General features: G+C 41.2%; 3 protein-coding genes across 6 annotated transcripts; 2 read left to right on the top strand and 1 right to left on the bottom strand.

Annotated features, from left to right (window-relative positions):
- Positions 1 to 256: 256 nt before the first annotated feature.
- On the bottom strand, positions 257 to 8,696 carry LOC109538781 (protein obstructor-E). Of its 4 annotated transcripts, none has more exons than XM_019906169.2 (7): positions 8,591 to 8,696; positions 4,942 to 5,151; positions 3,670 to 3,772; positions 3,526 to 3,611; positions 3,126 to 3,245; positions 2,970 to 3,069; positions 257 to 498 (listed from the first exon to the last, which is right to left on the bottom strand). In XM_019906169.2, the coding sequence occupies exons 1-7, from the start codon at positions 8,637 to 8,639 to the stop codon at positions 444 to 446; spliced, it is 723 nt and encodes a 240-aa protein (XP_019761728.1). In that variant the 5' UTR covers positions 8,640 to 8,696; the 3' UTR covers positions 257 to 443. The 4 variants fall into 4 exon arrangements, with proteins under 4 accessions (XP_019761728.1, XP_019761729.1, XP_019761726.1 ...); XM_019906170.1 differs by having other exon boundaries at positions 3,135 to 3,245; XM_019906167.2 differs by lacking the exon at positions 257 to 498 and adding an exon at positions 749 to 1,167.
- Positions 8,697 to 15,411: 6,715 nt separating this feature from the next.
- On the top strand, positions 15,412 to 19,123 carry LOC109538780 (nonsense-mediated mRNA decay factor SMG5). Its single transcript, XM_019906166.2, has 9 exons — positions 15,412 to 15,655; positions 15,895 to 16,169; positions 16,232 to 16,739; positions 16,840 to 17,031; positions 17,092 to 17,281; positions 17,337 to 17,534; positions 17,588 to 18,190; positions 18,246 to 18,513; positions 18,575 to 19,123. Exons 1-9 carry the CDS (start codon positions 15,585 to 15,587, stop codon positions 18,967 to 18,969), a joined length of 2,700 nt encoding a protein of 899 aa, XP_019761725.1. The 5' UTR covers positions 15,412 to 15,584; the 3' UTR covers positions 18,970 to 19,123.
- A 2,808-nt stretch (positions 19,124 to 21,931) lies between these two features.
- LOC109538783 (zinc finger protein 300) lies at positions 21,932 to 26,382 on the top strand. The gene is made up of 8 exons (XM_019906171.2): positions 21,932 to 22,363; positions 24,457 to 24,672; positions 24,741 to 24,875; positions 24,944 to 25,151; positions 25,210 to 25,592; positions 25,645 to 25,755; positions 25,821 to 25,995; positions 26,049 to 26,382. Exons 1-8 carry the CDS (start codon positions 22,193 to 22,195, stop codon positions 26,318 to 26,320), a joined length of 1,671 nt encoding a protein of 556 aa, XP_019761730.1. The 5' UTR covers positions 21,932 to 22,192; the 3' UTR covers positions 26,321 to 26,382.
- Positions 26,383 to 26,594: the final 212 nt, after the last annotated feature.

Below are 26,594 nucleotides of genomic sequence, written 5' to 3'. Positions count from 1 at the left end.
TTAGACCGATAAGGTAAGTTCTGCTATAAATTACATCTAAATTCAACAGCATTAGGTAATGTCCAAGGCTGTATCTGGGTAAACTATGCATAGAAATCACTTTCAAAGTAGGCGAGCGTTTTTACATCTGCATATTATGTATGAGAGCTTTCTGGCTAATCACCTTGGTTGTGCAGTGAAAACCCGTTAAGAACTTTCATTGGTTCTTGAATTTCTTCATTTTTCTCAGTGTGGGTGCATTAATAAAACACACTGCTATTAACTAACGGTTTATTGACTAAGTATTAACACACTATACAACATTTAACAGTAAAAAGTTAACAAATAAATACTAGATAGTGGCAGCCGCCCTTCTCGTCTGCTTTTTTGGTTAATTTTGACTTAACTCCCCTTAACACTTTCTCAGTCACAAAAAAAAGAACTCATTTACACCAACTGTTAGCTTAGTAGCCTAATTTTTTTAGGGCCTTTAGGTCTACGTCTTTGTAGTAGTCCTCACTAGAAAAGAAAAAACGGTTACAAAGAAGGTTGGACAGTGGCAGGAAATCCTACTTTCCTGCTGTTGGTGAGTCCGAAAGTTGTGTGGTTGTTAAATTAGTAACAAGTACAGATAGAAAGTTGAACAAATAGTTAAAAAACCCATGCATTTCATCAGCAAAGTCCCAAAGAGTTAGAGCAGGACCTGCTGAGGTGCCACAGTGAAGAACAGTGCATTAGTGGAGGATGGGGCGAATAATACACACACAGGTCACAGTAGGATTTTTATTAATTTTCTATGCATACAAAATAGAGCAATTTTGTAACGACTTCCTGCCGAATTTATCATAAAACTAACATTGCGCCCTACACTATAGAAAATCGTACCGTAACTTCACCTGCCCCCCCAAAGAAACGAACCCGTTGCGCCACTGACCATTATGTACACACTAACATCGCAACGGGCCCATAAAATGCATGAAAAACGTGAAACATTTTGGGGAAAACTGCGCTTAAACACTACCTAATTAGTTGGAAGATTCAGGGGTGTTACGTGAGGCGGGTGCAGGCCGGGGGGCTGATTTTTTGGGGGCGGGATTGGTGGACCTCGATGCGCCACTGGACTGGAGTCCAGCAAGAAGTTCGCTCTTTCTGATGCTTTTCAAGTCCAAATCGCCATAATAGTCCTCACTGAAATAGTCGAGGAGCTTGGTTGGTTTTGCCTTTCTAGATGGGGGAGTTCAGTGGCGGAGTTCAGGGAGCTGCGGTTACTGGCGTTTTGGATGGGGGGTGGTGGCACAGTGCAACGTACATGATTCAAAAACACAAATTCTTTTAATGTGTAATTTTGAAGGGGATTCATATATGCTGATTGTGCAAAATTTTCCTTGGGGTCTAGTCTAGGCAGGGGAGAAATTTCTGGTTTGTACTTGTTCTGGTTTGGGAGTTGAGAATTTGTATGTGGAGGACTGTGAAGTTTTTGCAAATTTTCAAAAAGGTGCCAGCTTTTCTTCCTACTTTTTCTAAGGGGTCTTTCTTTTACTTTTCTGACTGGGCCTTTGTCTGTGGCCTCTATCCTTTGTCTGTGGCCAAAATTTTACATCTCTGCTTGCTCTGGTTTGGAAGTGGTGATTTTTTTGTGTGGTGGTATGCAGAAATCAAGGGGTGGATTTGCGAATTTTTAAACATCTTTCGTAGTTCTCAGCCAGGTGGGTTTTCATTGAGGCATATACTGGCTCTTTTTTCCATATGACGTCAAAATTTCAAGCGCCTTCGTTCTGTGGTTTGGAAGTTGTGGATTTTTGTGCCCAGGATTGAAGAAATCGAGTCAATATGAGTAGTTCTGAGCCAGTCTAGTTTTCTTTGACTGTTATACTGGGCTTTCATCTATCTGTGGCCAAAATTGTAAACTTATGTATGAGCTGGTTTGGAAGTTGCGAATTTTTTTTCTCGAGACTTCTGAAAACCTTTGTCAATTTTTTCAGATTTGACAATTTTTCAAAAATGCATTTGAGTTTTTGAGACCGTCTAGTTTTCTCTGAGGTATATTCTGGCCCTCTATCTATCCGTAGGCAAAAGTTCATGACTTTGTTTGCCCTGTTATAAAAGTTGTGGATTTTTATGTGGGGACACGCAGAATGCACAATTGAAGAAAATGACTAAAGGTTGAGGATTATTCAAAAATCAGTCTGAGCTGTGAATCAGTTTAGTTTTAGTGGAATGGTTATCGGGCATTTCCGCGAATATGTGGCCAAAATTTCAAACGTATGCATGAACTGGTTTGGAAGAAGCAATTTTTTTTCTGTCGAGACTCGCAAACTGCACAGTTGCAAAAGATAAGTCAAGTTTGAATATTTTTCAAAAATAACTTTGAGCTTCGATCCAGCCTATTTTCCTGTGTTGCATATGTCTATTTGCTCTGGTTTGAAAGTTGCAATTTTTTTTTATCAAAGCTTGCAACATTTTGTGCAATTTTAGTGAACGCGCTAAGAACTTTCCAAAAACCGGTTTGAGTTCTGAGCTGACTTAGTTTTGGATGCCTTTCAATTATATGTAGTTATATTGGGCCCTTATCTAGACGTGATCAGATTTTCACTCTTCCGTTTGCTCTAATGTGAAATTGGCGAATTTCTGTGTGGAGTCTTACAGATTTTTTTCAGCCAAAAATATTGGCCGATTTTTATTGACCCTGGATTCCTTCTAGTGAAATTTATATATCGGAATGTTGTCCATAAATAAACGAAATGTCAGCCTTCCATTTGCGTTCAAAGAAAACTAACAGATTTTTCCATTGAACTGTGCAGAAATCGCATCAAATTAAGTTTCAACCTAGAAAGACTAGTTAGCAATCCGGTTGCACTGTACCACTAGAGGAGCAAAAATTAACAGAAAGTTAGACGGAACAGAGCCATAATGTTAAAAATGGAAATTACAGATTATTTACAAAAAGAGCCACTCGGTTAAGCACAGACACCCTTCCACAAAACACTCACCATCCGGGCACGTCTTCTGGATCCTCGCAGTTTCCGGTACCATCGGCATCACCAATCTTGAAAACGGTACCAATCGGGCACCCGTATTCGCGAGCTTGACCTGTTTTGATCAGTTTTATCAGAATGGGGCTTTCTCGAATTGTATACAATGCTTACGCGGCTTACCTTCAAGGCAAATGTAGTATTTCCTGCAGTCGTCCGGGTGAGCATGTCTGGAGAAAGACCCAGTGTTGCTGACTTCGCCATTGGCTGGACAGTTGAATCCTCCAGCTACCTCTGAAAACAGTAAGTACATTGTTGTCAAGGCCTAACAGTTGGCTCAATTTTGGATTTCTTAGTCGCCAATTGGGTGTCGCCAAAAATCGTTCAGTGTGCTCGAGCCAACGAAACAGTTTTCAAGCAAACAAACTTGCGGCACTTTCGCCGAATTAATGTACTGGAAAATTGATTAATTGCGTGCAAATGCAGATTTCTCCGAGCTTAACAGCCTGTGGAAACGGATCGCTCACATGCAATCTTACATGTTTTTCGCGAGAGCCTGCCAAGTGAAACTTACCTTCGTTTTTGCATTCTGGCACTTGGTCGGCCCACATGCAAACGCGCGATTCCCGATCGTAGGCCAATCCAGGTGAGCATTGGTACCTGGAAAGAGGCAATAGGATTTAAGTAGAATCGGGCAATGGTTGGGTTCCTGTCCTACCTTGAAGCTTCGCCGTTCCAACAGTTCCAGAACACGTCACATTTGGCCTCATCAGCGAAGATACCGTACAGTCGTTCGCAATGGGTGGTGGAGATTGGAGGTTCTGGAATAAGGAACAATGTTAATGGATTTTTCTGCCATCTGGTTGGTCGGAAAGCTGTTTGAACTGACTGAACACTGTGATCAATTGGGTCAATGATCTGCTAAGTCAATTGCACAGTTGTGTCGGCACTGTTTCAAGCGCAAACCGCACGAAACACTAGAAAACTTTTTGGTTTGCTTTCCTTAATTTGCACAATTGAATATCATTTGAAGGAGTGAAACTTGCATTGCAAAGCGAAGTTGGAAAAGAGGTAAGTTGCAACAAAGCTCTGAAATTTACCCAGAGCGTTCACTAAATGTTAGGATCCCAACTGACCAAATTTGGGCAAGATCTGAGGCGTCAACGATTTTTTGAGCGCGCGAAGAATGGAGTGTCAATCTAACCAAATTTGGGTACAATGAGCTCTCAACGATACAAGCGGGCGCAACGACAAATTGCTCAAAAATCACATCTCCGCAAAACCTCCAAGAGATTAAAAATTTCTACGGACCAAATTGGAGCACATCTAGACTCTCAACCGGTCTTCCGGCCAAAAAGCCCTTAAACAAGACCGGAAAATGACTGATTTCCCAAACTTTTTGTAAAAAATCGCAACTCCTCACAAACTTCGAATAAAATTCTGCAGGGCGTTAACTAAACATTTAGCATCAAATTAACGAAAGTTGAGCAAAATTTGGGTTCTCAACAATTTTTTAGAAGCCTTTTAGTAAGAGCGGGAAATTGCTGATTACTTAACCTTTCTTTAAAAATTGCCAACTCCTCACAAAGATCGAATCGGTACCAGAAGGGTTGGGCACAGTCTCAGCTTTCTTCAACATATCGGCGACCAATCTTGCATAACCATACCATTCGGTAAAAATCATATTGGCATAAATCACCGATATTTGCACCAATCAAATGCGGTTGAGTAATCGATTGCGAGGTCTGATTATCAAACACGACAAATGTTCGTTCACATCGTTCACGCCTCCTGCCGGCTAACCCAAATCGGGCATTAATTGAATTAATCGTGAACGCACACTAAAGCATTTTAGAGCACTCCCGGTAGCGCAAGCGGTGGCAAGCCACGCCTGTAGCAAATAAGGGCGCGCTGTAGTGCCGAGCTCTATGGAAACGGAGCCTGGAATCGTTGTACCAGGACTGATGGGAAATGTTTGATGAAAACTTACCTAAATCGGCACGATCGCCGCACTCAACATTATGGATGTAGTCGCAGTTTTCTGTCAAGTATTTTGGATCACTGGCATCAAAGGCCAGTCCATTTCCGCAGGTTTTCAATTCGGCCACATTGTTGTCGCATTTCCAGTACTTGTCGCAGGATCTGGTGTGTGGGTAGAATCCGAAATCGTCCGGGCATTTGAAACTGTCCTGCGCATTGGCTGAAAAGCAAAAAAAAGGTCACAGTTTGCATAAAGAAAAAGATGGAAAAAAAAATTGCGCACCGATAGAGCGGTGGAAAAATTGGAAAGTTTTGGCAAGATTTCTAAAAGCTTGACAACGCGCAAAATGGTACCAAGAACTTTCATGGTTCGCTTGAAAGCGACGTTGAATAATTACCAAAAGGCGAATAAACAGCGTGTCGTAACACATGTTGTACACACACACATAAGTTTAACCAGTTTTTGAGTAACAATTTGGCCACTTTCCATTTTTGTATGCGCACCTTTCTGAAATGTCAACCAATGAATTAATGGTGCCGATTCTCAGCCTGTTTAGGTGCGTTTGGGTTTTCTGAAAAGTATTCAGCTGATGATTTGAGGCTGCGTTAACCAACCCCCCAAGGCTCAAAGTCGTAAAAGACTCGAACAAACCAGTTGGGTGGAATTTAGCTGGCAATTCACGTGAAACGAAACGAGTCGAGAAATCGGCCACGCTTAATAAATAAACAATAAACGAACGTAGTAAGAACGTTTCCTGGTTGGCCTTGATTGGACAAATGCCAAATAACGCAGAAGAACGAATGCTGTTGGGCTCGGAGGAATTTTGCATCGGACACTCGTCGTTTTTTTCAATTTCCCCATGTCGAATGTCTTAAGCAAACGATGGAAACCCATGAGGACACCAAATGGGCTGCATGGTGTTGCGACATCCGATTTGCATAAGCCAACTGGCGCAATGTGAAAAAATAAGACAACAATTATCATTGTGGGCTTGGAGGCGAAGGATTGTCGCCGCCGCTGCATTTCCCGCATACTTATGGTTGCTTTTTTCTTCAGCGGTTTCGTTGTGTAACCGTGAATCATCATCCAATCATCCTAAAGGTGACTGGATGCTTAAGAAAGGTTGCTAGATGAGTTGGACCATTCAGTAGAATATTCAATTTTCCCTTAATATGCAGGAATTTGCTTCACAAGCCACAAGGAGTTGTTTTGGGCGCATCGCCCAGTTTTATCAATGTGGTGGTTTTGCCTTTATTTGAACGTCCCTGGGATTTCCACGAAATGTACCCGGAACTTTCCTAAGTATCCTGCTGTAATTCCCAGTAACTTCAAGTTTCGCTTGCGAGTTTAGCAATTTTTTTTCAAAAGACTGTCGCTATATCTATATTGCCGTTTTAAAGAATTTTCAAAACTTTATTATTTCGTCCTCTATACTCTGCTAAAATACAAATTTGTTCGGTTTTTTTTTTCAAATTAAAGATTTTTTTAAGGCTGCAATTGTCAGTTTCAACAACCTACTGCTAGATTCTGAAAAACTTGCCAGGGAATGTGACTTCAAGATCTTCTATACTATTCTGAAATGCTCAATCTCTGCTTCCTAACTAGACTTTAAAGCCAAAATTTATGTTGCAGAAAGTTGTTGCATTGTGTATTTCAAATACGCCTTTAAAAATGTTCTAAAGTTCGACATTTTGTTCGAGCTTTGAGAAATTTTTAGGAAATGTTTTTAAAAGGGTCCTCTATATGGTACCAAAAATATGGTGCAACTTTCTACGTTGTTCAGTTTGGAGTTTTTTTGGATTTTGTTAGTCTGCCATTGTTGATTTTCAGCACTTTGAACATTTTTAAAGATTCAGCCATTCGTTTGATCCTATTAAAATCTGCAGAAAATATATTTTAGAGTGTTTTCTATAAAGTCCAGAAAATTCAAATTTTGCTGTCGGTTACTTTGGAGTAGCGATAATGTCTTTGCAAAGTCTGCATCCGTCGATTTTTAATTCCCATTAAGTTATACGTCAAGCCTTCATATATACACACCGGAAACTGCAAGTTTCAACATGCGTTATCTTGGAGTGGATACATTTTTGTGTAACTCTACCGTTGTCTGATTCAAATGCGCTTTTAAAAATTCCTCAAACCCCCACCGTTTATTAAATTCAGTTGAAATTTGCAGGAAATATACCTCAAGCTATGTTCTATATACTGCTAAACTTACACGTTTGTACATGTTTTAGTTTGGAGTGGCGGAAAGTTGACAAATTTTATTTGATGGGTTTGCAATTCACGTTTCAAATTTTGCAAATCATCATCAACTTTTTGTTGGATTCTGATGAACTTTCTTGTAATTATTCTCCAAAGTATCTTTTATGCACTGCTTAAATTACAAGATTTTGCCTGCTTTATTTTGTAAGTATGGAATTTTTTTATAAGGCGGTGAGTGTCGATGACTAGTGAAGGTTTAAAAATATGCAAAAAATTACCCTTTCTTTGGTTTCTGATACGATTTGCACAAAATATAACTTTAATGTGTCTTCTATATTCTGTAGGAACTATAAGGCTGCACATGCTTTCCTTTCGAGGCACGAATTTTTTTTTCTGCCAATATTTTTCAGCAACTCCTGGAAAGATCTGTTCATGTTCGAATCAAATTTGCTCTTTAGTAAATTTAATAAATTAGCAGGAAGTTCAGGATTTGAGCAACTTTGTTATGAATAATCGACATTTTTTCTTTAGCTATAATTTTGTCAAGCGATGAAAATTCAGCTATTTCTTCAATTTTGGTGAAGGAATAATTTTTTTAACTTGCGTGAATTGTGCCTTTAAAAGTACATTAAAAATACTGCGTGTTTTGTCAGGATCTCAAGAAATTGGCGTTAATATGGCATAAAAAAATTCAGATAAAATTACCGTTTTGTCCTATTTCAATTAAATTTTCTTGAAACTGACGCAAATTGAACAATTCATCAAACCAAGCGGCTTGTACGATGTAAATCGAACGAAAGTAATGCAATTTGAGGCTTGGCGCGATTAATAGCCTTCACTTTTGCCTTTTCAATGGTATTTCTTATAAAATAACTTATAAATATAATAAAAAGTTTTTCGGAAAAATCACAAACTTACCACAATGTACCCGATGGCCTACTTTTAACTATTACAACCCTCCAGAGCGCAAAAACGGGAAAGTTGGGTAATTTGCGAAAGAAGCGTTAGAAAATTGGGGGAAAACAAACCAAAAACCGAAAAAAAAATTTTTTTAAATTGCCCAGCATAAAATGCAACATTTAAGTATCTAATTTAGCTTAAGTGGTGAAAGGGGTCAATTTGGGAGCGCTCTCTCGCGCAAAGCAATCTGACCATATGCCATGCATTGGATGTTTTTCGACTTTCCCTTGGCTGGTTTTGTGGGCAAATGATCGGAAAAACGAAGTTTCGAGACTGGAAAGCGCCCCCAAAATCCAAACACTCAACACTGGCAAACAACAAATGAAAAGCCGGCAATCGAGAAAAAAACAAAATTTCAAACGCATCCACAGCTGGCACTAATTTCGCGAACCGCGACACTGTTCACTTGAACCCGATTGTTCTTTGATTTTTTCTCGATGGCTGGATGATGGATAGATGGATGGATGGTGTTAATGGACAATCACGTGTTACCTACCAGAAAAGGTAAGTGCGCTGAGCACAAGAATACACACGAAGTTCTTCATTGTCTTAAGGAAAAACGATCAACTAGGCACCATCCGGCTAAAGTCGGCTTTTTAACGGCCGCACCAATTTCCCCCGCCTGCTGCCTTTAACTCTTTCCTGCGTCGCCGAAGAAACCGTGGCCGGCTTTGCGCCTCTGCACATACATTGTCGCTAATCGTTAAAAGCATTTGGGTTTCAGCTGCTGAAGAAGAAAACAAGGAAAATTTACTAGCAATTGCAAAAAAAAACCGAAAAAAACGAATTTTCCTCTACCCGCTAGCCGTGTGATTTGCTCAAGCACCCGTTGAATTATTCAACAACTAATTAAGACGAAGATGCGCATCTAAAGTTCAAATAGTCCATTAGCAAATCACTTTCACTATTGATGTGCGGAGGATGATCTCTTGTGTAATGCGTTGCAGAGATTTGAATTCAGTTTCTCAATAGGACGATTTGAGGCATTTGAGGACTGAAATCCGCCTCTAGCAGGCTTTTTTGGGTCAAGAAAACCCAGTAAACTCGGTAATGAGCCTTGCATAGGACGGGTGTTGCCCATTGGTGACAAGTAGGCTCGTCAAGGCTTTTTTCGTTTGCATTTTCATTGACTAATCGAGTTGGTGTGGTGTTTTTTTCATTTTTTTTCGTTTGTTATTCTATTGTTTCATGCGCAAAGCGCGTGAAGTCGATCTCAGATGTTTTGGCAAGTTGCAACAATGGGAGGCGTGGAGAATGGCCCAGATGCAAACACTAATCTCCATTTGGATTGCTGATAAAGTTATCTGAAGGATTTTTTTGTGTCATTTACAGGAAAATCTTTGGTTTTTTCCAGCTCTTCCTGTAATACTTTCAAACACTCGTTAAAGTTTCAGTGCTGAAGATTTAACTCCCGCAACATAAGTAGGGCATTCTTTGGCAATTGTTTCCACAGGAGTGTTCTAGGAAGTCGCATTCCACACCAACTAGTAGGCTAGGCCTAGAAAGTCACTGTTTTCACACTTTTATAGAGCAAAGCTTTGTATAATAAGTGCTAGTTTTATTCGCCCAACGCTTTTGGTCTGATTTGCGGAATTTTTTGAACTAACGAATTCAAAGTGTCTTGTTTTTTCAATACGCCTGGAGGGCATGTTTTGAAAGCCCCATTCCTCCTTCACTGATGCATTTAAAGAATTCATTGCAGGGGGATTTTTTTAGAGAAAAGTTTCAAAATTTGAGTTTTTAAAAGTGTTTAGTTCAGCTTAGGTGGGTTTTGAAAAAATTGGCGACCAAAATAGAAAATTCAATGGCGTATTTTAAAAATCCGATTCTTCAGCTCCTCGTTCGATTCGGTGGAAAAAAATGTGTCTAATAGATTCTTTCTTCTCTTAGATTATATAAGGGAGTAGGATTATTATGGCAGGTGTAGACAAATTTTGGAATTTTTTCCCAAAATTGTGATTTATTTTAACTATGTGTCGACAGCATATTTTCAAAATTGGCGGTTCACTTAAAGAGTCAAGTTTTAGAAGTTTTTTAGAGAAGATTCTGCTTTATAGATCACAAAAAAAACAATTTTTTCTCTATTTTTGTATAAAGGTTCCAAGCTGTTGCCCCCAATACGTTTTCGCTCAGTTGTTTCAAAGTCCCATTACTCTCACACTGATGCTTCTACAGGGCTAATTTTTGAACGATTTTATGTCGTAAAGCTTGTTTTATAAGTGATAAAAGTTCAATTTATGCTGCATTTGTTGCGTAATCTAAAGCATTTTGAAAGAACAACCTCAATATTGTGTGTCAACTTCTGCCGATGAATTTTAACATTAACATCTTGAGTGGATTTTCAATGCCTTATTGCTCCTCTCCCATTTCGGCCAAATAAATATTTTTTACAATTTTATAGAGTAAACTTTCTTCTATAAACCCTCATAGTTGCATTTTTGTGGCATTTCGGGTATAATTTTGAGAATTTTTTGAATCAATCATTGCAAGAAGTGCAAGGACTTCATGCCAGCATGTATTCCAATACGGATTCCTTTTTAACTATTGCCTCTAATTACTGGATTTTTATAAAATCTCGGAGAGCAAAATCTTGTTTATAATTCCCGACAATTTGGTTTTTGTAACAGTTTTAGCCTGATTTAGGGAATTTTTCAAAAAAACGTGACGAACGAGTTCAGCTCTCAGCGTTCGACAAGTGGTTTTTCAAAGGCCTTTTCGGACCCAGCCGATGAAGCTAAATACTTGATTATTTACTACACAGTCTGGTTGAATAGAGCTGACTAATACAGGAACTGGCACTTATGCTGTATTTTTGCCGCTTCTCTGGCTTTTCTTCGCAAGTGAATCCGCGTTGAACAAGTTTCGACAACGTGTCTTCGAAGGCCGTTTCCTCCTCAACGCGTGCATCCTGAGTCTTAATATTTACGAGATTTTGTGAAGCAAAGAACTGAATTTGGATTGAGAAATTCTTTAAATGTCCTGAACAGCAATAGCCAGAAAAAACAAGCAAAAAATCTGGCGCAATGCAGACATTTCAAACACCAAGTTCAATCGATTAGCTTAACTACCAAACAGTCCTTGAACGACTTAGATCGGCAGAACTTTCCCAAAAGTTACACCTAAACAACATGCATCCACGTTTATTTTTTCCATTTTTTCATCAATTTGCCACTTGGAGCTTAAAGCAAATAAATAAGCGCCGATTTCGACACGACCTAATCGAACATCGATTAGTACATATTAAAAATATGCCGAATGAAAGTAAAACTCGTTCCGAGATATTCAGACTGGTTTACAGGCTCAGTATGTCAATACAAGCAACCAGTCTTGGTTGAATAGTGGTTTAAACCACGCAAGCAGGTTCGTCTTCTTTCTCGAAAAATTTCCTTCTATGTGGCAGGAATGCCGAAACTGTCCCAACCGGTTGGTCGTTTCGTTTTCGCTTTTCTTCATTTCTTCACGTCAACGTTTCACGGTTCCTGATCGTAGCGAGTGAAGAGTGGACATTGTCGAGGTCTTCGGCCATCCCTGCGGCCTTCAAGATCCCACTGGGGCCCATCGCAAAAAAATCAAGTTATTCATATTCTCGTTCGTTCACTTTCACTTCAATGGTGATCGCACCACACCCAAATTTGCCAGTGTACTATAATAAACATTCCGTAATAGTTGGACTTATTCAAGACGGTTCAGCAGGCTTCGAGTTTCTATCATTATGGGACTCGTTTCGAAATTTTCGAAAAATTCGACAATTTATTGAGTCTGATTCAGAAGAAGAATGGAATTAGATTAGTTGGTTCAAGAAAGACTTTTACATGTTTTTTTCAGCAAAATGTTGAAACTGTTTAAGAAGCCCATCATTGTTTGAGCGGAAAATGGTCTTTACTTTATTTCCTAAAGACCCAGAGGTGCCATACCATAATTGGAGCGCCTAAAAAGTCGAATTTTGCACGCTTGTAGACCAAAGGCTGCGTGATCGCTGCAAAATTTCAGCTTTTCCACCTTTTTCGTCATGTTTTGGGAATTTTTCCGAGAGTTGATTGCCTTGGTCGTTTTTAAAGTCATCAGGTTTTACATGCGCTTTTCAGTCTGAAGCTGAGCAGAGCTGAGCTGGACAGCATATGTTCTATTATTTTACAGACTAAAGTCTACCTGAGAACTGGAATTTTTTTATTGCGCTGTTTTTGCTCATATTTTAGGAATTTTTCTAAAAAAAGAGGCATCAAAAGTGCTGAGGTTTTGTAGGCATTTCTTCAAAGCCACATTCCTCCTTAACTAGTGCTTCTAGTGAGAATGTTTTTTCGCCATTTGATTGAGTCAGGTCGGTTTTATCAGCACTGAAATGTTCACTTTTGTGTCATTTTTGGTCATGTTATGGGAATTTTTTGAATATAGGAATGCGCGTAATATTTCCGCATGTTTGGATGGCATTTTTTAAAAAACTTCGTAGACTCTAACCGATCCAATTGGAGAGTCAAATGTTTTTTATTTTACAGTACAAAGTCTGCCTAATATGAAATAACATTTTTTTGGCTCCACTATTTCTGATCATATCTTAAGATTTTTTCTAAAAAAAGAAGCATCAACCGAGCTGAAGTTTTGCAGGAAATTCCTCAAAGTCACACTCTTCTTTAACTAGGGCTTCTACTGAGAATTATTTTTCGCCATTTCATTGAGGCAGGTTGAATTTATCAGCACTGAAATTTTCACTTTTGGGTAATTTTTGGTCAAGTTATGGGAATTTTTTAATAAAGGAATTCAAAATGCGTTTTATTCCCGCAAGTTTGGATGGCATGTTTTCAAAAAATTTGTTAACTCTAACCGGTTGAGCTAGAGAGGCAAGCGTTCTTTTGTTTTACAGAACAAAGTCTACGTAATAAGTTCTGAAAGAAAAATTTTGCTTGCCCTATTTTTGCTCATATTTTTGGGATTTTTCCAAAAAACGAAGCATCAGAAGTGTTGCGATTTTGCAGACATTTCTTCAAAGTCACACTCTTCTTTAACTAAAATTTCTAGTGAGCATCTTTTTTCGCCATTTTATCGAGTCTAGTCGGTTTTATGAGCACGGAAATTTTCACTTTTGGGACATTTTTGGTCATGTTATTGGATTTTTTTGAATAAAGGAATGCAAAGCGCGTTTTATTTTCTCAAGGTTGGATGGCATGTTTTCAAAAAATTCGTGGACGCTAACGAGTTGAGCTGGAGAGTCAAATGTTCTTTTCTTACCGAACAAAATCTGCTAGGTGAGTACTGAAACCATGTTTCAGTATCAGTCTTCAAAATGATTTTTTTTGAAAATCAAGCGTACTTTGGTTTCATCAAATATTGCAAGATTTTTTGCAGCAATTTCTTTTTGCACACTCCTTCTTAACTAGTGGACTTAGCGGTTTCCTCTTTTTCACCATTTTATAGAGTGAGATCCGTTTTACAACCACACAGTTTTTCTTTTTTGTGGTATTTTTGGCCGTTTTTGAAGAACATTTTAGAAAACATGCGGTAAACGTTAATTTTAGTTCCTTCTCCTCAATTTAAATCGCACCATCTTCTAACTGGTAGTAGAAGAGTATAGTTTTTAACGAACATTTTGATGTTTGTGACTTGTTCGGACGAATTTTCAGACTTTTTTTATTAACTGGTAGACACAGTTTTGTCCTTAACCGAGACCAAGAAAGCGAAATGTTTTTTTTTTTTTACTTTAAGCGTAAAAAAGCTGCGGTTCAACGTAAGTTTCCCCATGGGAAGATTGCAAAAGAGACAGCAGAAAAATGCCAAACAATCGCCTGTATGCATGCATTCATAGCGTTTTCTAGTAGAATTTTGTCATCAATCTGACTACTGTACTTGATCAGTATGCATATTATAATCCTGCCGTCGATTTTAACATGCAAAAGACGCTCTCTTGGTCGTGCTTATTACCAAATAGAGAATGTTTTTTTCACACAGACGTTTCGGTTCAATGCACTCATCCAATTCAATCTGTTCGACTTTCCAACATTTTCTCGAGAAAATCCGCATCTCGTTCCATCAATATTCCAATGAAAATCAGGTACACATTCCGGTTGCAAAGAACACCGAAGGATTCGGATCAAGGTGGTCGAGGTAAAAGGGTGCGGTCAAACTAAATGAGTAACAGACGAGGAAATGATCTTGGTTGGCATTGCCGTTTGAAAAAAATCGCTTGCATTCTCACAAATCCGTCGAAAAAGTGCCTTTGGAAGCGCGAAAAGTTGTCCTCCTTCAAGGCGATAGTTGGCACTTAATAATCCAACGTGATCAATGATTTAAGGCTTCATTAGGGAGCATTCTTCGGGTGTTTCTAATATGTGCCATTAGCCTTGATGGAACATTCCTCTAAATGGTTAAATAGCTGTAGACATGCTAATGGCATATAGGGGCAAGTGAAGCAGTTATATAACAGTTTAATGCCTCAAAGTCACCGGGTCCTGTTAGGATGGACTAGTTACGAAACAGAACAACCAACGAGGTTGGGTTCTAGAGACTGTTAATGACTGTGCCATTGGACGGAAGTTCTTCAAATAAAATCCTCTAAATGTGCTTTTTCACGCTACGCAACCGTTAGGTTCTCAGGTAAAATGGAAATCACGTCCAGAAGCCAGCAGAGGATGTCCTGTTGGAACGTGATGTCCTGCAGACTGTTGTTCCATGAATTTATAAGTTGCAGACATTCTTTTTTCGGATGACCTGCTCTGGTCCGCACAATGTTCTAGTTTTTTGCGAGAAAAATTCCCAGCATGACAATATAGTTTTCTTTGGTCAACTGAAGTCTTCGTAGGACTTTAAAGGCTTTAAAAAAAAATTAAAATACGCGATATTTGCTTGGTAATTTTGAGGTGATCGTTCCTTATTGCAATGCGTTTAACTCATTTACTGTTTTTTACCGTTTTTATTTAACAGCTCATTGACCTTCGTCAGGAATTCCTGCTTTTATTAACTAGGTAATTTTATTTGCAATTCAGGATTCGGTGTATTTATGCAAATTGCTTACACTCAAATTCAACAAATACCCATGTGGAGTTTACCCTTTCACTGTTTGCAAAAAGTTCTGTTAATTTTTTTGGGCCCATTCGCCTTTGTCAGGAATCAACCAAATGCCAGTAGTGCCACACATATTTATATATAAATTATTTGCGAATTATTTCCTGCCCAGCATATTTTCCACTAAGACATAGCTTAAGCAAAAAAACACGGTTGTCACTAAAATTTCACAGTGGATCTTTTCTTGCAGCCTCATTTGCGGTGGTGCCAAAGTATTCGCGTGATTTACGGAGAAGATTGGCTAGCTTCGGTTGGCGCCCGTCTCATGTCAACTGTTATTTTATGGACTTTGATAAGAATTGTGATGGTTTTAAAAGATCATAATTCAGATAGTAAATATGGTACAATGAGTATTTTGGAAATTTCGATCGTGAACAGCAGCCGACGCATAAGTATTTTGAGGAATTCTTGACCATCGAAGGAGAAGATGAGTTGAAATGAAGAAATTCCATAACCCGACTGATATTCAACAAAAAGAGAGCCAAGAGCTCTCAAAAAAACTTTATCGGTGAGTTTTCATCGCGTTCCTCGCCATGTGGCAGTAGTATGCACAGATTCTCACACCTGTGCATGCACTGGGGGCTCTGGGGCACTGCCCTATTGACACCACATGAGCTGCTTTTAAACGTGTACAATGAACAGGTTTTCTGACATGTTTAAAGGCAGGTGGCCCATTCTGACAGTTTGGAGCCATGTATGTCGTCCGGTGAGTTTTTCTAGCAGTTTTTGTATTTATTTCCATTGCAGGATCATAGGCGAACAAGCCAAACTGCTGGACGATGCCCGCAGCTGCGTTCGCACCATCTCGGACCTTTTCACGCCCATTCTGCAGGCTCAACGCCGGAAATTCTGCGACTACTGCGACCGGTTGATTTTCTGCGAACCTCTGCTCTATGGCCGCCGTGGCGAAGAACTAGTATGGCGTAAAGGGTTTTACGAAGTAATTTACACCGCGAAGAAACTGAAGAAGGCGGAACTTAGCAGCGAAGAGATCGGCAGCATTCAGTCCCACATTAACTCAGGTGGAACTTTTTAGTCCGCTTAGTTGATTCTGGAAGATTGGAATTTGGTTTTGTGTTTCCAGGCATCGGCTTCTACCATCACATGCTGCTGAAGCTGAATTACCAGTTCCAAATCCCCTTGAGCAACGTGATCGACTGCGACATGCTACTGGATGATGCTGAGGCCTCAGAAGTGACTCCCGAGCTGAAGCAATGGGCCAAACAGGCAATCCATCAGTGCCTGATCTACATGGGGGATTTATCCAGATATCGACAGGAGCTGGAGCCTAGTTTGGGCTCAGCAGCTGCCACTCGCTACTATTTGCAGGCGGCAACATTCCGGCCAGAATCCGGCATGCCTTACAACCAGATGGGCACCCTTGCAATGCATCAGCACAATCTACTGGACGCCGTTTATTACTACATGCGATGTCTGGCCTGCAAGATGCCCTTTGAGGGCACATCGAACAATCTGCAGAATCTGTTCGAGAAGAATTCCAAGTTCATCGAACAATTGCCCAGCATCGATGAGGACGCCGACTGTATTATCGAGCCGGAAAAGTCGGAGACTATTAAGAGATTCATTGCTAGGTGAGTGTTGAATAATATAGTAGTTTTTTAGTATAATAGTTTCTTTATTATCGAGCCAAACCACCGGAGTATTTACTAATTTCCCGTCACCATTTTGCAGGTTCCTGCTACTCATCGACATTTGGTACTTCAAGAAAAAGGTGCCGAACGTCTACAGTCTGTGCCATCAGACCTGCAAGAACTTGGAAGAGTGTCTGACCTTTGCAAAGCCCACGGCTAGCGAGTCTGGTGATTCACCAACAACTGTAATCGACTTGGACACCAGCAACTTAACTGGGCAAATGATTTTCCGGTACTTGAACTTTGATTGGAAAGTTTGATTTGGACTTTGACTGTTTTTTTTTTGTTCTAGAGTGGTGCTCATTTGCCTGCTGGCCATTTCCAAGCTACACTCGATCAATTCGCCCACTTTGTCCACCCTGGTCGCCTTTACTCTCAGCATTTATTCGCAGATTATCATGAAAATGGTCAATCACATTGAAGAAGCCGTGCTGAACTATCCGCTTTCAGACGACAGTAGGAAATCTGATGGCGTTCTTAAGGTGAGTGAAAGATGCCATGGAAACTGCGTTATTTGATGGAATGTTGCTTTTCCAGGAGATGATGCAGTTGAGCAAGAAAAAATCCATTTCTAAGCTAAGGAGACGAAAAGTGCTCAGAACTGAGAGCGATGAGGAGTCGGACTTGAGCGAAAACGACGCCTTGGACTGCAGCAGCTCGGACGATTCTTTCATTTCCGACGCTGAAGATGTTCGGGTGGTGGAGTCCTCAGACGAAGAGCTCGATGTCATTAAGGTAGTTAAACGTTAAAAAAAGACACTAATGGTCATTGAATAAGTTGTGTGTAGCTTCCAGGCGATAAATCAAAGCGCAATGGCTTTACGAAACGAAAGATCCTCGACGAGCCAAAGAACATGACGTCCATCCTGAAGAAAGTCCAGCGAATGGATGTGAATGTTATGCTGGAGATTATCAATGAAGAGGGACTGTTACAAAGCATCCGCGCCGTTAACGATTGGCTGAAATCCAGCCAGGAGATCATCAAATCGTGCGCTTCCAACACCAAGACGCTGATCAAGCAGATCGTTTCCCTAAGCAATCTGGTGAATCTCAACCTGGCCAAGGTTCACGACGTAAAGTTCCAGATTGCGGAACTGATCCAGGGAGAGCACAAAATGCCACTGACTGAAGACGTTGTGCTCAAGGGCATCGACATTGTCCAGGACGCCCAGAAGGAATACGACTGGGACTATTTGTTGAAGAAAAATGTGACTAGTACGGAAGAGGCCACAATTCGCATTCTGAAGATTATTTCGTTCGGCAAGTTCCTGTCGAAGATCCAGGAGACGGCAGTCAACTACGATGAGAACAGCAACGTGTTCACGTGCAAGCTGAGCGAAAACGACGAAGAAGAACAAGGCCTATCGGCCGCAGCCTTAATGGAAGAACTGGTGAGTTTGCAAGGCACTTAGCACGTAGCAGTGATTAAATTGCGTGAAATTTTAGGAGCGCGAAGATGAAAGTTCGGCGGTAGCCAAAACCAATGGGGACGTTAAGCCGGAGAACGGCGGACAAATGAGCAAGATGAAGATGAAGCACATGGGCCATCTGTGGTTGGCTGCGGAGGTGCGCGCCCTGGAAACCCGGGTGGGTGGCACCAAAGTCGCCCTTTCCCCATACCTGGTAGTGGATGCCGACGCTCTTATTAAATCCACGCATATGGTGAAGCAACTGGTCTACTCGCGCCAGTTCATCTTGATTGTGCCCGCAGCTGGTGAGTGGTCACAACAAAATTCCTCGTCCCACAATTCAACCCCTTGCCTTTGCTCTTCCAGTGGTTTCGGCTTTGGACGACTTGAAGAAGGATAAAATTGAAGCCCGAGACGCCATTCGCTGGTTGGAGTCGCAATTCCACAGGGGAAACCGATTCTTCAGGTCGCAGCGTCCCAACGAACGGACCCCCATTCCCTACGTGAAATACCCGAAGAAAAAGGGCAAGGAGATGCACGTCTACATCCAGATCATCGAGTGTTGCCACTACTTTACCGATCAGCAAAAGGACGCCTCGAACGTGGTGACTTGCTTGATTGGCGCCAGTCACAGCACGCCGCTGAACAGCGGCGACAACAAAGAGTTTAGCTACGCGGGTCTGGCAAAGTCAGTGGGAATTGTACTTGAACCGATTGCCAGTTTCTACGGGAAATGGAAGAAAAGCAAGGGCAACAGGTGAGAGGCGCAGCGAAACCCTTGGAGCTCCAGCTGATGATCGAGGCGTGGTCACGATGCCAATGTGAACCCCCCGGCCAATTGAAACGCGTTATTTTTTTTTTAATTTTGCTAGTGTTGTGCTGCATTTTATTCAATAAAGAAAGTTGGTTCGTTAAGTGATGATTTTTTTATTTTCATTTTCATTAAGGGAAGAACCCCCTGGTCCTTTGGTTGGAATGGATACAGCAAGAACGTGTTTAATAGAGCAATTCGACCAAAAAACAGTGGAGGTTGTCCTGAGAGAACAGATACGCATGATGAGCGTAAGGGTTGGGCTTGACTCCCATACATATATGAAGTCACGGACAGGATCGGCAGGATACTGGAGAAACACAGCCAAAGTAGTTTTTAAACCAACTCGAACAATCCAACAGACTGAGATCGGCCAAGGACAAACGGGATCCTTTATCAGCACCAGGAGTCTACAGAGTTCCATGCAATTGTGGCAAAGCATATATCGGCACCAAATACGTTTCGATGAAGTGGACATTTTGCACCAATCTCAACGGTATTACCCGAGACTAACCAGAGCGGCTATTGAGATCCTTAAACATGACAACAATTTGAATAGGAAAGAAGAGATAACGGCCCTTAATCCAGATTGGAAACGCGTTTTGCGGCAAACAGCCTGTGCGCCGAAACAATTGAACCCCGCCCACTCCCCACGCATGAGCTCACACGGCCTGGTCGCGTAAATACGTCAGGGGATCCAGTAGTTGAACCAGGTTTGCCAGGTCTACCGTTTTCAGGGTGGGTGCTACCGCCCTACCGTTAAGCTATAAGAATCTACCGTTAAAATGTTACGTTAAATATTTGCAATATAATTTGTGAGTCTTGGGAGGTCGAAAAGACCACCCAACAGGCAAAGACATTTCGACAATTTCGGGCCATTCTCTAGTAACATGTGTTGTGTTGTAACACACCTGTGTTACTCTCCGAAATTCTTCCCGACTCAAACTCCTCCCAATGCTAAAATCTGAGAGTGGGATTATTTGAATAAATAATGGCAAATCAATCGAGGTGGTTGGTGAATAAATTGAAGAAATAAAACATGTTTTTGATTAAATCTTTTAAATTTTATTGTCATAATTTATTTTTTAGATAGGTAAAACTTATGTACAAAGGAACTATTATTTTTCATTTCAAATTATCACTATTCTTTAAGGTTGGAATTGAAGACAAAAAAACATAGAATAATCGAATTTTACTACTTTCTAGAAACTTTTCAAAAATATTTTGGATATATGGCCCGTTTTGGTAGCTATGCTGCCATTCTCATTCTTCTCATTTGACAAGTTTCGATAAAATAGTAAAACTCGGTTATTTTATTTTTATTTTATCCAAATTAAGTTATTTAAATCAAACATTTTGTTCAAATCAAATATCTTGTTTGTTCTTTTTTCAAAAGTACTTTTAAAAACCACTTAAAAATTCGAAAAACAGAAATTTAGGGACATTAAATTATCTACCGTTTTATTTTTAAATCTACCGTTTTTTCTCTATCCATTCTACCGCTTTCGAGGTTCTTCGAAGGTCTGGCAACGCTGAGTTGAACCAGTCTTCAAAGGCGGATTCAAAAATGGATCCCCTGTCGCCGCATAAATACAATAGGGGATCCAGTAGTTGAAACAGTCTTAAAGCGGAAAGCACGGGAGATCACTTCGCCCACTGCCTCATCGCCTTTGAAGACTGGTTCAACTCAGCGTTGCCAGACCAAGAACTTCGAAAGCGGTAGAATGGATAGAGAAAAAACGGTAGATAATTTAATGTCCCTAAATTTCTGTTTTTCGAATTTTTAAGTGGTTTTTAAAAGTACTTTTGAAAAAAGAACAAACAAGATATTTGATTTGAACAAAATGTTTGATTTAAATAACTTAATTTGGAAAAAATAAAAATAAGATAACCGAGTTTTACTATTTTGTCGAAACTTGTCAAATGAGAAGAATGAGAATGGCAGCATAGCTACCAAAACGGGCTTCAGGTGAAAAAATATTTTTGAAAAGTTTCTAGATCATAGCTTTTGATAATGCCCATCGAAGTTGTGGTCGAAACGTCAGGAAGAGATTCGCATGGACCACGGCCTCAAAGCGCGGAAAACTTTTCTATATGTGATTTGACCGGCCGTGAAAGCCTTCATAGTCTGCTAGCGGAAGGAATATCAAGAACAGGAGTTTGGCGTTCCTTTATTTTCTGCATGGATCTACTAGCTCTCATTAGGCGAATTGGAATGCCAATACACAACTTTTTTCAACCCTTCGATACGAGTAGCTTAACTAATCAGATGTTTGCGTTTTCATTGTCTGGGCGAAATGGCGTACGAACATTTGCAACAAAATGCATTTTTTATTTTGAATTTGGCAGCAGCAACTCTCTAATACAACAGTTCTGGTGGCCAGTGCAGATTTATGGTGAATTGATAATTAATTTCATTCATAATTTTGTTTTAATTGTTCATTCGCCATTCTGGCGTGAAAATGTTCTTGATTGTTTCGGTTTAAATGTTATTTCGCCATTTCGCCCAGACAATGAAAACTGAAAAATCTGATTAAGGCTACCCCTATCGAAGAGTTGAAAAATGCTTTTTGCCTAATTTGGTCAGTAAATCAAGAATAAAGCAGGTTTCGAACAGTAATTTTTTTTCAGGTTTTACCGAAAAAAATGCTTTTGCTAAATAGCAGAGCCTAACTGGAGCGTAGCGATTGCCGTTTGTTTTGATTGCTTGCAACGCAAGAAAAAAACAGTCGAATATTAGGGCGCACAGAACCCACTGGAGGAAATAAATGTAAAATATAAAATAAATCGAGTGCGACTTTCGGCAACTACCAGGGCCCATTTTTCAGGCAATTGTCTAATCGTTTCCTTAAGAGGGCGTTTTTATGCAGAAATGTCAGTTTTACGCGCCCCTTGAGCAGCCCCCAGTCGAGCCGATCCCATTCGAATGTCCCGCCATTGTGCAGCTGCACGTCCGGGCTGAAAGGCTACGGATCGAGGGGCCCACGCGCAAGTCAAGGCATCCGCCCTCCTAGAGCGACATCAGTCCTATCTGCAACGTGGAGACGTCGCCCCACACTAGTCAAGTAACATTTGATCGTTGCCCGGGCTTCGATACGGCACAACGACGTTTTGCTGACAATTTGTACGATCCGAGGGAACAAATCGGTGAACTAGCGGCGCCCGATCGCAAAATGGAGTCGAACGAAGGTGTTGTGGAATCGGCCAGTGAGGGTTGGCGAAGTTACGCGACTATTTGCCGCCTTTGCCTGCAAAAGGACGGTTTTATGTTGGGCATTTTTAACAACATCCACGGCAACGAGAAGAGCATTGCCAAGAAAATCGTCGACTGTACAGCCTTGTCGGTAAGTAGCACGTGTTTTACTTTTTAATCGAAGCCCTATTCAGCCCTGGGCTTGCTTGGGACTCGGTTGCACGTGCTCAGAGCATAAAACGACCTTTTATTACTGTAAAACCTTGCATAAAATGGCCGCGTTACTTGCATTTGTCAGTCACATGTCATCCGGAAGGAAAATCGGCTTTATTCCCCGTTTAGAGCCCAATGGGCCTAATGGCTCGGCCAAAATCACTTACGCGTGAAGGTCTAAGGGACTTAAACTCGGAAAATCGACTTAAAACCGTGGAAAACTGCAGCGTTTTTCAGCGCCAAAGCAAACTGCCCTATAGGGACAGCATGACAACATCAATCCCATTTGACGTTTCTTCAAGGGTGTCGTGGCCCGCATTCTTGCACTAAACGGTCAAGCCTATGTACTATATCGCGACCTATTGGCCAATCTTGGTCACCAATAAATAGTAAAAAATGCAAATCTTCGGACCAATCCTACCCGGACTATCCGGACCGTTCCCAAATTTTAATATTTTCCGCATCGCGTGCGGAAGAATGTGAAAACCTAGGTTATTTCCAATGAAAGATTATGTTCAGCGGTGTCTAATCGACCTTCTTTCATTTTGATATCTTTGTTTCCTTCTTTTTAGAACGCGCAAAGACAAAAGCTGGTTTAACTTTTGGCTTCGAACGTTCATTTCATGCGCCTCAAAATAGTGGCAAGAAAAAAATGTAGAAAATAGTCGTATCGTGTCTCGCTTCCCGAAAGATATGCCAACACTGTCGGCGGATTGCGGAAAAATAATCCGGATACATGTGAACTACGTGATTTTTTCCGCGCGTAGTAATGGTAATASTAGGCCGCGCGCGCACTTTCCGCACTCCGCTTCCGCAAAGCATTCAAGGGCGGATCCAGGGGGGGGTCATGGGGGTCATGACCCCCTCCCCCCATTCAATTCTCTATCCTACGATGCCAAAACGAATTCTCTGGCTCGAATGGTTCTTGAGAAACTTCGAAAAAAGCAGCGTCATGTTCAAGTGGATTTTGCAACTGAAAAAAAAAATCACGCAAATCCAAAACTTCTTGAATTCAAACATTTTTTGAGAAAACTGCCAACATTTCCTTATCGAGTTCACTTGCTAAAAAGGCCATTCATTTCTGTCTATAATGATGTAAAAATGAGCGTTCTTCCACCTTTTGCTACCGAGATATGAGCAAAAACTGGACGAAAAACATGAAATTTTGGCATAATCTTGAACCTAAGTGTCTGATATTCAAATTTCGCTTTCTGCGCCAAAACTACTCGAATTTCCTCACTCACGTTGTTACGACTGAATCGACTTTTCAATTCTCTATTCAACGATGTCAAAACGAATTTTGTGGCTCGAATGGTTCTTGAGAAACTTCGAAAAAAGCAGCGTTATGTACAAGTGGATTTTGCAACTCAAAAAAAAACCACGCAAATCTAAACTGCAACATTTCCTTATCGATGGTTCAGTTTCTAAAAAGGCCATTTAGTTCTCTTTGGAATGATGTAAAAACGAGCGTTCTTGCTCATTTTTCTTCCGAAAAACATGCAAAACGGGACGGAAAACATGAAATTTTGCAATAATCTTACGCCACCCTTTTTAAAACGCCTATAATTTAATAATAAAACGACTATAATTTTTCTAAGTTCATAGACAACAGAAGACTGTATTTTTTTCACATCCCCCCCCCTGAATTTAAAGCTGGATCCGCCCCTGAAAGCATTCCGGACCCATGAGAACCAAGCTTTAGCGATTAGAAAGGGAACGTTGAAACCGATGAAAAAGCGTCTGCTGAATGCGACCATTCTCTTGAATCTCACGAATTGTACTGTTGTTGATGCGTTTAGTACATCTATGCCGCCTTTGGCACTCCTGCGGTTTTGATCAGTGGGAGTGTGGCGTCGAATGTTGCCAGAGGACGCAAAAAGTCCGCACACTTACGATTTCTTTCAAATTCTTGTCATCCAATTAGACTAGAAAAAAGCACTTTTTCGGCAAGCGTAGTTACTTTAGTAAGTTTCTGTAGCATTTTTTTTCTAGACTTTTAATGAAAATGTGTTTGTTTTTTCAAATCTTCAGGTGTGCCAAGGAGACGGTTTGCCCAACGTGATTTGCCATCGATGCCTGTTCAAAATCGAATTTTGCTTGGAATTCCGCCAATTGTGCTTCATCTCCGATGCTACCCTACGCCAGTTGGGCGGCATTTCCAAAGAGAATGGCGAAGATCATTCGAATTCACCACAGATGCCTATTTATGACCAAATGCTCACTTGCGCCGAAGAAAACGTCGTTATGGTAAATCAGCCCCCTGAAGTGGGCGAGTTTGGAAACGTTTCATTTTGGCTTATGCTCGAAATTTTCAGGTGGTGGATCCCAACACTCTGGACTATGATTCCGAGTATGAATCTGATGAAAGGCAAAGTGACACGGAAATGCAAGAGCTGGATGGAAAAAACGTGTCAATGTGCAAGTTCTGCGATCACGCTTTTACAGATAAAGTAAGAAAATTTTTTGTGGCATTCGCCAAATGCTGAATAATTTTCAATAATCGTGCGTTAATTTTCAGGTGGAATGCACCGAGCACGAAACGACCGCTCACAATTCAGCCTGCCCGTACAATTGTGTGTCGTGTGCGATGAATTTTGCGGACAGACTGCTTTACTCGGCCCACATGAAGAGTGTGCACAAAAACGACAAACCCTACAACTGTCCTCAATGCGACCGCACTTTTGCACGGCGCTCCGACTTGAGAAAACACACGATTGTCCATACAGGTGCGCTTTTCCTGATTGCCCCCAACGCGGCAGGCTTTACACCCTTTTTCGGTTTCAGGAGTGAAACCCTACACGTGCACAGTATGCATGAAATCGTTCTCACGCAACACCAACCTATCGAAACACATGCGCATCCATTCGGGAACGAAGCCGTTTGTTTGTCCCAAGTGTCCCAGAACGTTCACTTCGCGTGGTGATTTGAATCGGCATTCCATGATCCATACCGGACAGAAGCCTTTCAGGTGCAACTACTGCCATTTGTCCTTCGGGCGCAAAGACAAGCTGTTAAGGCACGAGAAGCGCCACTGGCCTCAGCAGAACGCCAAAGATAAGTCGGATGAGCTGGAGATGCTGAGGAACGACTTGGGCCTGGCCGACTACCGGAATTTTAAGGCCATTGGGGCCAAAACGCCGGAGGATGGCGACCGGCAGGAAAACATGGTGAGTGTTTGCCGGCATGGCTTTTATTGGTGGTGAAAACCCTCCATTCTAGGTGATTAATCTGGACCCCTTCAACCACAATGAATTTGGCAGCGAGACCAACTTGCAGGCGAAAGAAAACGACCTGCCAAGTGTGCCCGAGCACATCAAGGACGAATTCAAGGTACGCACTCTGTGAACGTTTCGTTCGAACTCATCGAGTTAATCCCGAAATTTGCCAATATTCAGGGAGAAGATTCCATGCTGTTCGACCCCAGCAGAGACCAAACCGGCGAGTCATTTTCCAGCGACGGCCTGGAAAAATCCGCAACAGATGCGGAAGGCCGCGCGTATCGATGCCACGTTTGCCCGAAAACTTTTTCCACCCCCGACAATTTGAAGTATCACATGGCGCGCCATACAGGTAACTATCCGACGCCTATCCAGACGCCGAAGGTTCACCCGATAAATTTTCAGGAATTCGCCCTTTCACTTGCCACGTGTGCAACAAGTCGTTCATCCGGAAGAGGGAGCTGGACCGACACGTGGTCACTCACACGGGTCTCAAGCCGTTCAAGTGCACCAAATGCTCCAAGAGCTTTGGGCGGAAGGACAAGCTGGTGCGGCATATGCGAATCCACGACAGGCGCGACTCGATTGGCAAGAAGTTTCACGGGAATGCGGACAAAATTCGGAAACCGCTGTTTTTTCAGCAGCAGAAGCAGCAACTGATGCAGGAGGCGGAATAGATTAGGATCGACTTTCCACTTGTTCAGAATTGATTTCAATAAACGTTTTTACTTTTTTAGTATCTTCTGTCGTTTAGTTGCCTCATCCTGTAGACTGATCGACAGCGTGGGCGCCTTATAGTAAACACAGCTCGCCTTTAGAATTCCCCACATATAAATAACGCAGTTGATACAACAATGTGCTGCGAGGAGTTTTCCATCTGATAAACCCGAAAATTTGCCCGCTGAATTTCCCATTTATTTACGGCGTCCCGATCTCCTCTTGCTAGGAGCG

The sequence above is a fragment of the Dendroctonus ponderosae genome, unplaced genomic scaffold (genome assembly GCF_020466585.1).
Source record: "Dendroctonus ponderosae isolate FM_Combo_2020 unplaced genomic scaffold, Dpon_F_20191213v2 Dpon_F_20191213_1, whole genome shotgun sequence".
Lineage (NCBI taxonomy): Eukaryota > Metazoa > Arthropoda > Insecta > Coleoptera > Curculionidae > Dendroctonus > Dendroctonus ponderosae.
This window is presented reverse-complemented; position numbering and strand designations above follow the sequence as displayed.

Excerpts from the sequence above, each read along its gene's own strand:
- LOC109538781 (XM_019906167.2), bottom strand. The coding sequence starts at position 8,639 with ATGAAGAACTTCGTGTGTATTCTTGTGCTCAGCGCACTTACCTTTTCT. Across the intron at positions 3,246-3,525 it reads GCCAGAATGCAAAAACGAAG|AGGTAGCTGGAGGATTCAAC; the intron begins GTAAGTTTCACT and ends TACTGTTTTCAG. Across the intron at positions 3,070-3,125 it reads TTGCCTTGAAGGTAAGCCGC|GTCAAGCTCGCGAATACGGG; the intron begins GTAAGCATTGTA and ends TGATCAAAACAG.
- LOC109538780 (XM_019906166.2), top strand. The coding sequence starts at position 15,585 with ATGAAGAAATTCCATAACCCGACTGATATTCAACAAAAAGAGAGCCAA. Across the intron at positions 15,656-15,894 it reads CTCTCAAAAAAACTTTATCG|GATCATAGGCGAACAAGCCA; the intron begins GTGAGTTTTCAT and ends TTTCCATTGCAG. Across the intron at positions 16,740-16,839 it reads ATTAAGAGATTCATTGCTAG|GTTCCTGCTACTCATCGACA; the intron begins GTGAGTGTTGAA and ends ACCATTTTGCAG.
- LOC109538783 (XM_019906171.2), top strand. The coding sequence starts at position 22,193 with ATGGAGTCGAACGAAGGTGTTGTGGAATCGGCCAGTGAGGGTTGGCGA. Across the intron at positions 24,673-24,740 it reads CCGAAGAAAACGTCGTTATG|GTGGTGGATCCCAACACTCT; the intron begins GTAAATCAGCCC and ends CGAAATTTTCAG. Across the intron at positions 25,756-25,820 it reads ACATCAAGGACGAATTCAAG|GGAGAAGATTCCATGCTGTT; the intron begins GTACGCACTCTG and ends GCCAATATTCAG.